Here is a 9464-nt window from a genome sequence, read left to right as displayed (position 1 = left end):
CCTGGCCAAACCCTGTCTCTACTAAAAATACAAAAAGCTAGGATTGGTGGCATGCACCTGTAATCCCAGGTACTTCATAGGCTGAGGCAGGAGAATCACTTGAACTCAGGAGACGGAGGCTGCTGTGAGCTGAGATTGTGCCACTGCACTCCAGCTGGGCAACAGCGAGACTCTTGTCTCAAAATAAATAAATAAATATAAATAAATAAAGAAATAAAATTGAGACCAGGCACGGTGGCTCACGCCTGTAATCCCAGCACTCTGGGAAGCTGAGGCAGGCAGATCACCTGAGATCAGGAGTTCGAGACCAGCCTGGTCAACATGGTGAAACCCCGTCTCTACTAAAAATACAAAAATTAGCCGGCTCTGATGGCAGGCACCTGTAGTCCCAGCTACTCAGGAGGCTGAGGGAGGAGAATCACTTGAACCCAGGAGGCAGAGCGGGGGGCAGTGAGCCCCAGATCATGCCCACTGCACTCCAGCCTGGGCGCGAGCAGAAGCTGAGACGCTTATCTCAAAGAAAAAAAAAAAAAAAAAAAAAAAAAAAAAGAGTTTTATCAAATGCTAGATAATCATATGGTTTTTTATTGGCTGATGTGATGAATTATTTACTATGAGTCTATTTTCTTCTTTTTGCTAAGGTGTTAACCTTGGCCTTCTAAGACCTCTGTCTACTCGTATATCTTATATATTTCCTTTTTTTTTCAACATACTAGTATCTTTACATTGTCCTTTCTGAACAGATGAGCTAAACAAAAACTTGAATTCCTTTCTTTGATAGAGTCTTCAAAGGGCATTCTTCACACCTGCTCGAACACAGAAGGAAAGTTCCAGTACTGTGCTCAATTTGCACATGAGGAAGGTGAGGCTTAAAGTGATGAAATAACAGCAAGCAAGGGCTGGTTCTGGAATTTGAATTCAGACAGCCCGACTTGCAGGATGTTCTTCTAGGATCAGAGTGTCCTTAAGGGACACTCTTTCCATAGAATTTCTTTACTGTTCAATAAATTTTCTGCAGCATCACAGTGGACTAGATAGGTGTTCTGATGGGGTTGGAGTTTCCTGAGGCGTCAGAGGCACTGGCAGGTCTAAGTAACTTTGGATGGCTAAAATGCTCTAGGAATCACAGTGACTTGGTACAGTAAGATATTCCTCTGGGCATTGTAGTGAGACTGCGTCTGTACAAAAACATGCAAACATTAGCTGGATGTGGTGGTGCACACCTGTAGTCCTGGCCGTCCAGGAGGCTGAGGCGGGAGAATCGCTCAAGCCCAGGAGTTTGACGCTGCAGTGTGTTATGATCACAACTGCACTCCAGCCGGGATGACAGGGCAAGACCCTGTCTCAAAAAAAGTGTATACATATTTGTATGTGTGTATATATATACACACATATAATTCTCTAGGGTCAAATAACCTAGGAGGTAGGGTGTTCACATGCTCAGAGTAAGCTAGAGTTTATAGTAATCAGGGGAATCAGTGTGTCCTCATAGAGACCTGATCCGCTGGAGACTCAGGGGGTCCTTGCCTTGTCTCTGGATGATAAGCAGGCCCATGTAGGTTCCAAGTGTCTTGTAGGACTTCTTCTTTTTTTTTTTTTTTTTGACAGAGTTATCGCTCTGTCACCCAGACTGGAGTGCAGTGGCATGATCTCGGCTCACTGCAATCTCCGCCTCCCAGGTTCAAGTGATTCTCCAGCCTCAGCCTCCTGAGTAGTTGGGACTATAGGCATGTGCCACCATGCCTGGCTAATTTTTTTGTATTTTTAGTAGAAACACGGTTTCACCATGTTGGCCAGGCTAGTCTTGAACTCCTGACCTCAAGTTTTCTGCCTGCGTCAGCCTCCCAAAGTACTGGGATTACAGGCGTGAGCCACCGTGCCCAGCATCTTGTAGGATTTTAAAAGGTCAGAGGACCCTGGGGAACAGGGTGTTTAGAGGATCCAAAGAGACCTCATAGGATCAGATGAGATCTTAACGGTGAAAGAGAATCTGGGAGACTCAGAACATCTTGGGAAGCAGGGGTATTGGAGAGAGAGGGTGTCAGGGGAGGCAGCTGTTCTGGGCCTACAGGCATTTTCATCATGTCAGAACACTTGAAGTATCCTTACAAAATCACCAGCTTTGAGGTCAGACTGTCCTGGAAGATCACACCGCTTGCGTGGAGTTAAGATGTTTTGGAGGTGGGTCTGGCTGTGTGATTCAGAGACTCCTGGATGTCCTGGGAGTCCAGAGCTGTGAAGGTTTTCAGGTAGGGCAGCATAACCTTTTGGTATTTGAATGCGGGAAATCAAGGTTTTCTGGATCTCTGGTGGTCCTCGAAGGTTTGGGTAGACTTGAATGGACCTGTCATGGAGTAGAATACCAAGGTATTCTTGCACAATCAAAGCATTTTCAGGAAATCAGAGGGTCCTGGATGAGCAGAACATGCTAGGCAGGGGTGAGAGTATGGCAGAAGTGAAGATGTTCCGGCATTTCTGGGGATGTATTCTACAGAGTGTCTTGCAGGAAATAGTTGCCTTGAGAGGACAGAATCTCTTCGAGGGTTGGAATAATCGCCTTTTGGATTCAGGGGGCCCTAGTGTGTCGAAGTTGTGCTGGGCTGTCTGTGTGCTGGGAAGGGGGAGAGTGACTGTGACTAGAGTGCCTACTGACAAGTCTAGGGCTGAGACAGCCAGAGTACACTGGAAGGTTGGAGAGCCCTGGCATTAAGACATCCCATGTGTCAAAGGCATGTTGGATGGTCAGAGTGCTTTGGGAGACCAGGATATGCCTTTACTTCATCAAAATGTCCCATGGATCAGGCTAGTGTGGTCAGGGTATTTCCTGGGTTGAGGTTGGCGTGTTGAGTGGTTTTTCAGTGTCAGCATCACCTTTGCAAGATTCAAGCAAATTGGGAGCTCTGAATGGGCAGGAAGGCAAGATGCCCTTGACTGTCTAGATTCTGTCAGGTCAGGAATTCCTTAAAAGGTTAGAATTTCCCAAATCTCACCATATCCCTGTGGTCTGGGTGTCTTAGAGGGTCACAGAGTCATTGTGAGCCCAAGCTCTCGTGCTGAGTATAAGGTACAGAGGTCGGAGCCTCTGGGAGGGTCTGTGTGTCCTAGAGAGTGAATGCATCATCAGTGCCCTTGCGATTCAAGGACCTGACAGGGCCAGCATGGGCACCCCCGGCAGCAGGGTGCACTGGAATGCAGTGTTTTCCTGTTTGAGTCTGAGCTGACTGCACGTCACTGGGTCTTGCTGGGTTAGGACTGCCGTGGGGTCCAGGTGCTCCAGGAGGCCACAGTGTGTCCTAGGGTAGGGGAGAAGGATTAATATTAAGAGCAGTGTTGCTCAACTTTACTGTTATGGACTAAACGTTTGTGTCCCTCCAAAATTTCTATGTTGAAGTCCTAACACCCGACGTGATGGTATTTGAAGGTGGGGATTTGGGGAGGTGATTAGGTTTAGATGAGCTCATGAGGGTGAGGCCCCATGATGGGATTAGTGTCCTTACAAGCAGAGGAAGAGAAACCAGAGCTGGTTCTTTCTCCACCATATGAAGGCACCGTGAGAAGGCAGGCAGCCCTCTGCAAGCCAGGAAGAGAGCCCTCACAGGGGAGCCGAAGAGGCAGACCCCTTGATCTTAGACTTCCCAGCCTCCGGAACTGTGAGCAACAAAAGTCTGCGGTTTAAGCCACACAGTCTGTGCTATTTCGTCATGGCAGCCCCAGCTGACTCAAGACCCACGTGCGCTCGGTTCTCCTGGAGATCTTGGTACAGTGGAGATTGTGACTCAGCAGGACGGAGGTGGGGCCCAGGGATCTGCATTTCCAGCACGCTCCCATTGCTGCTGCTGCTGTTGATCCATGGACACCACCGTAAGCATAAAAATCCTAAAGGATTATGATTTCCTGTCTTGACTCATCAGGGTGTTTTTAAAGGACCTGTATGATGGCATGACCTTGGGAATCAGACTGTCCTGTGGGCACAGTGTGTTCCGGGGGGGTCTATGTGCCCTGAGAAGTAGAGGTGAAGTGTTCTGGGTGTCAGCGTGTCCCGGGGGATCCTAAGGTCCTGGGCTGTCGCATCATCCTTAAGCGGTCAGGGTGTCCTGGGGATGTCAGAATGTACTTCCTGGCTCTAAGTAACCTCAAGGGACAGACTACTGTGGGACCAGGCTGTCCCAACTGCTCAGGAATTCCCGGTGTCAGGATTTCCTTGAAGAATCAGAATGTAGTATGCCAAGGGAATCTCAGTCTCTTTCCGAGTCCTGAAGTCTGGGGCAGCATGGGGAGTCAGGACACACCTGGAATACAGATGTTCAGGTCAGCGTTTTCGGAGGGTCTGGGTGACCTCGGAAGGTCATGGTGTCCTGGGGGTGCCGGGTGAATGAGGAGGTGGCGTTTGAGGGAGGAAATCAGACAGTACTTGAGAGCTAAGGTGTCCTGGAGGCCCATTCTCCGGAGTGGGTTCAGGTTGGCCTGAGCACTGGCTGCTGTATTCTGAACTATCAAGGTGTCTGAGAAGGGCCGGCGTGCACTTGTGACTTCTTTTTTTAGTTTCCTGGAAACAGGTCCTTGGGTGTCACCCCCATGCTGAGATGCCAGGCAGGCTCCACTCCTGGGTCCCTTTCCCCAGCTCTTCGTTCCTCTCCCCACAGTGGGGTTGTGAGGAGGGGGTCTCAGGAGGAATGCATTTTCTCATCCTCCCCCTGCCTGCTCCCAGGAGGGGATTTCACAGGACAAAAGGATCCCGTCCTCTGGGAATATGAGCCCTTGGCCCCAGTCCCTGGACCCTCCGACAGAACACCTTCCCTCATCCGGCTTGTGATCCTCCCTGAGCAAGGGGGCTCTGGCGACCGTGTGGTGATTGGAGGGGCCCGCAGGGGCGAGGAGGAGGTCACTCCTCCAAGACTGGGGGGTGGAACGGGAAAGTAGGCAGCTGACAGAAGAGAGCGGCATCCCGGTGGAGAGAAGGGCCAGGCAGAGTCAGAAACAGAGCAACAGGTGAAGCCGAGACAGGAGAATGAGATGACACTCAAGCCAAGAAAGGGGGAATTAGGAAACAATTAGAAAAAAGGTAAAGAGAGTGAAAAATCAGAGATAGCTACCTGCACTTACACACACATTCAGAGACAGAGACCCAGAGGGTGGCACACGCAGGGGGAGAAGGGGAGAGAACAGGTGTGGAGAGGAGCTGGGGAAGCAGAGAAATCTTGAGTCAGAGATTCAGGGACACTTGGTCCCCGTGGCGAGCCATGGAAGCAGAAAGGAGGCGCCAGGCCGAGAAGCCAAAGAAGGGACGAGTCGGCAGCAGCCTCTTGCCAGAGAGACACCCGGCCGCTGGGACCCTGACCACCATGGTGGGTGAGTGACTGTCCTGGTGTGCGTGGGTCCCTGAGGAGGTAGCGGGTGTGAGGCTGAAAGCATAGGCTCCATGAAGAAGGTTAGGAGGAGAAATTAAAAACAGAATCCTAGCATGTTAAAACTGTGGGAACCTTCGGAAGTAGGGGACTGGAGCATCCCTCGGCTTTACAGACTGGGGAACTGTGCCCTTGGCGGGAGGGGGCGGCTGAACAGCTCACATCGCAGTGGGGATGTGAGACAGTTACCTCTGTCCCCTCACTCCTGACCTCAGAGTTGGTCAGCCCAAGGTGCTGCCTTCTCTGAGGAAGGCAGGTGGAGGGGCCAGAGCTTTGGGTCCCGGGTGGGAGAGCGGGCTCCGTGTGTGTCCCCATGGTGGACAGTGAGCTCTAGGAGGGTCCACACCCTCGGGCCCCCATGGAGACGGTGCCTCCGCTCCAAACTCCAAACATCTTTTCTTGGTGTGCCTTCCAGGTGTGTCCTTTCCCTCCCTGTTCTCTCCTCCCCAGCAGCTCTCAGACTAATTAGTGTGGGGGCTTAGGGAGCCTGTGGGGAGGAGAGGCAAGCCTTTCCCACGAGCTCAAGTTCCTGCAGGCTGGTGGCTGGGCCAGGGCAGGGGTAGGGAGAAGATGAAAAGTAAGTAGGGAAGGGTGTGTCTGAGCGGAAGAGGGGGGTGCTCATCTTCCCAGGTGAGGGGTGCAGGAGATGGCAGCAGTTTGAAGAAGGCGCAGGTTGAACCTGAGCCTCGCCAGCAGGGGACAAGCACTGGGTCTTCCCTAGACCGCTGGGATGGTTGTTAGGGTGCAGGTGCACACAGCAGACCCGCAGGGTGAGCCCTAGGCCGTTGTGTGTGTCCAGAGGGGTGAATGTCCATGGAGGGGTGTGTGTCTGGCGGTGCAGTAGGAAGTGGGCAGACGGTAGAGTTGCCAGGTAGACAGTGCACGAGTGCCAGGGCCAGGAATGAGTCTGAGGGTGTGCCCTGCGTAGACAGCACAGCCTCACGTCAGAGACTCAGAGGCAACCAGGGGCCGAGGCCAAGCAGGGTGCAGGAACCAGGCTATGGGCAGCTAAAAGATTCCTGGTGGGGCAGAGCTGGGGGCAGTGGCTCAGTCCTGTAATCGCAGCACTTTGAGAGGCTGACGTGGGAGGATTGCTTGAGGCCAGGAGTTTGAGACCAGCCTGGGCAACATAGCAAGACCCCATCTCTAATTTTTTTTTAATTGGCTGGGTATGTTGGTGTGCACCTGTAGTCCCAGTTACTCAGGAGGCTAAGGCAGTAGGATCACTGGAGCCCGGGGGTTCAAGGTTGCAGTGAGCTGTGATCACACCACTGCACTCCAGTCTGGGAGACAGCAAGACTCTGTCTCAAAAAAAAGAAAGAGGAAAAAAAAAAAGATTGGAGCAGCACAGGAAGCACTGAGTGGAATCCGGGGACAGGCACATGTGATCCAGCATTGAGGAGCATCCTCCTCAGAAGCCACCTCTCCTTTCTCTCCCTTCTCAGACTCGAGTGCTCCATCCTGCAGGAGGCTCCCTGGTGCAGGAGTGGGGAGACCAAGGTTCTCCCCGCAAGGAGGACAGAAGGGCCGCCCGCACTCCCGGCGTCGCCACCGCACCACCTTCAGCCCAGTGCAGTTGGAACAGCTGGAGTCAGCCTTTGGGAGGAACCAGTACCCGGACATCTGGGCCCGGGAGAGTCTTGCCCGGGACACCGGCCTCAGCGAGGCCCGAATCCAGGTGATGCTCCAGGATCCCTCCTCTCTCAGGGAATAAATGCAGATTTCTTTGGTGCTGTCTTAGAATGTTAGGCATTATAACCCTAACCTAAACAGTCACCAGACACAGGCCTCATCAGACCACCAGCGTCAGAGTGTCTGCATCGAGACTATCACATCACTTGAGTTTAACCCTAGCTATAAGCTAATCTAACTTGAATTTCAACGCCTACCCTCAATTTTTAATAGTGATGCCAATTCTGACTGGGCGCAATGGCTCACGTCTGTAATCCCAGCACTTTGGGAGGCCAAGGTGGGTGGATCACACAAGGTCAAGGGTTTGAGACCAGCCTGGTTAACATGGTGAAGCCCCATCTCTGCTAAAAATACAAAAAATAAGCTGGGCATAGTGGCAGATGGCTATAATTAATCCCAGCTACTTGGGAGGCTGAGGCAGGAGAATCGCTTGAACCCAGGAGGCAGAGGTTGCAGTGAGCCAAGATCATGCCATTTCACTCCAGCTGAGCAACAAGAGTGAAACTCTGTCTCAAAAAAAAATAAATAAATAAAATAGTGATGCCAATTCCAACAGAAGTTCAATCCTAACTGTTCACATACATTCGGAACCTTGTCCCTAATAATAGCCTTGAAACTCAATGAGCCAGACGCTCCCTCAACCCTAACCCCAGAGTTGGTTAGCTTTAATAAACCCTACCCTAAATTCAAGCTTGTCTATAGCAATTACATTTATCTACAGTCTTCATTGCTAAACTTAACCGAGCCGGGCGCGGTGGCTCAAGCCTGTAATCCCAGCACTTTGGGAGGCCGAGACGGGCGGATCACGAGGTCAGGAGATCGAGACCATCCTGGCTAACACGGTGAAACCCCGTCTCTACTAAAAAATACAAAAACTAGCCAGGCGAGGTGGCGGGCGCCTGTAGTCCCAGCTACTTGGGAGGCTGAGACAGGAGAATGGCGTAAACTCAGGAGGCGGGGCTTGCAGTGAGCTGAGATCCAGCCATTGCACTCCAGCCTGGGCGGCAGAGGGAGACTCCTCTCAAAAAAAAAAAAAAAAAAAAAAAAAACCGTAGGGGAAATTTCCCATTCTCTGGGGAAGGGAAATGTCACTGTCACCATATTTATCTCCTTGTTGGAAGTTGACATTTCTTATTCGCCCAGAGTGGTAGAAAAGGGCACATGTGGATGCAGGTTGGGGATAAGTCTGTGGGTTCCTTTGTCAGCAGACCAGGCTCAGCCAAGCCGTGTGGAAGGGCTTTACTTCCACTGGCCGTGCTGGAGAGGCCTGCTCCGTGTCCCTGCACCTCTTGTCATTGGAGTAGGGTGTCAGCACTAATGTCAGGTGTGGGCTCTGATGTGTTTGCTCCCCCTTCTCAGGTCTGGTTCCAGAACCGCAGAGCTAAGCAACGGAAGCAAGAGCGCTCACTGCTTCAGCCCCTGGCCCGTCTGTCTCCTGCCGCCTTTTCCAGCTTCTTGCCAGAGTCCCCTGCTTGCCACTACTCCTACGCACCACCACCGCCACCAGTGACCTGCTTCCCTCACCCCTACAGCCACGCCCTCCCCTCCCAGCCCTCCACAGGAGGCGCCTTTGCTTTGCCACACCAGTCTGAGGACTGGTACCCCACCTTGCACCCAACCCCTGCTGGCCATCTGCCTTGCCCCCCACCCCCTCCCATGCTCCCCCTCAGCCTTGAGCCATCCAAGTCCTGGAACTGAGGTCAAACAAGTACCACCAAGGTGATCCCCAGCCTGTGGCCCTCATGACAAAACAAAATGGGGTGGCTTCCTTTCCTTCTATGGGCGAAGCAGAAGTATGGTGAGGGTCAGCTCAGCAATTGGAAATTTAAAAATGGGAGATCATGGTGAATTCTCACTGTGGTGATGAGTGGAGGAAATCTTGGGAGGTGAGCTGCTGGAAGAGACAGGCAAAGAGGCCTCCGTGGAGCTGCCTGCTAAAGGGTGATATTGATGGAGACAGTTGCTGGTGAGTGGAGATGATTGAAGGGCTCGGACGTGAGGGCCTTCATTAACTGAGATCACGATTGAAGAAGATCCCAGCTCTTTCTGGCTGATTTCAGTCAGGCTTCTGATTTAGAGTCTACCTATACATCCCTTCCCCACTGCCCACCCTGCCATCTCAATCAGTCACTCACTTTTGTTTATTCTGTCCTAGGAATTTTTTGTTGTTGTTGTTGTTTTTGAAATGGAGTCACCCAGGCTGGAGTCCAGTGGCACGATTCTGGCTCACTGCAAACTCCACCTCCTGGGTTCAAACCATTCTCCCACCTCAGCCTCCTGAGTAGCTGGGACTACAGGCGCCCACCACCACGCCCAGCTAATTTTGGTTTTGTATTTTTAGTAGAGATGGGGTTTCACCGTGTTGGC

General features: G+C 51.9%; 1 protein-coding gene across 1 annotated transcript; it reads left to right on the top strand.

Annotated features, from left to right (window-relative positions):
* Window positions 1-4940: 4940 nt before the first annotated feature.
* On the top strand, window positions 4941-9261 carry PROP1 (PROP paired-like homeobox 1). Its single transcript, XM_017896062.1, has 3 exons — window positions 4941-5349; window positions 6851-7083; window positions 8457-9261. The coding sequence occupies exons 1-3, from the start codon at window positions 5241-5243 to the stop codon at window positions 8793-8795; spliced, it is 681 nt and encodes a 226-aa protein (XP_017751551.1). The 5' UTR covers window positions 4941-5240; the 3' UTR covers window positions 8796-9261.
* Window positions 9262-9464: the final 203 nt, after the last annotated feature.

The sequence above is a fragment of the Rhinopithecus bieti genome, unplaced genomic scaffold (assembly GCF_001698545.2).
Source record: "Rhinopithecus bieti isolate Rb0 unplaced genomic scaffold, ASM169854v2 scaffold_26546, whole genome shotgun sequence".
NCBI classification, from domain to species: Eukaryota; Metazoa; Chordata; class Mammalia; order Primates; family Cercopithecidae; genus Rhinopithecus; species Rhinopithecus bieti.
This window is presented reverse-complemented; position numbering and strand designations above follow the sequence as displayed.

Excerpts from the sequence above, each read along its gene's own strand:
- PROP1 (XM_017896062.1), top strand. The coding sequence starts at position 5,241 with ATGGAAGCAGAAAGGAGGCGCCAGGCCGAGAAGCCAAAGAAGGGACGA. Across the intron at positions 5,350-6,850 it reads GACCCTGACCACCATGGTGG|ACTCGAGTGCTCCATCCTGC; the intron begins GTGAGTGACTGT and ends CTCCCTTCTCAG. Across the intron at positions 7,084-8,456 it reads TCAGCGAGGCCCGAATCCAG|GTCTGGTTCCAGAACCGCAG; the intron begins GTGATGCTCCAG and ends CCCCCTTCTCAG.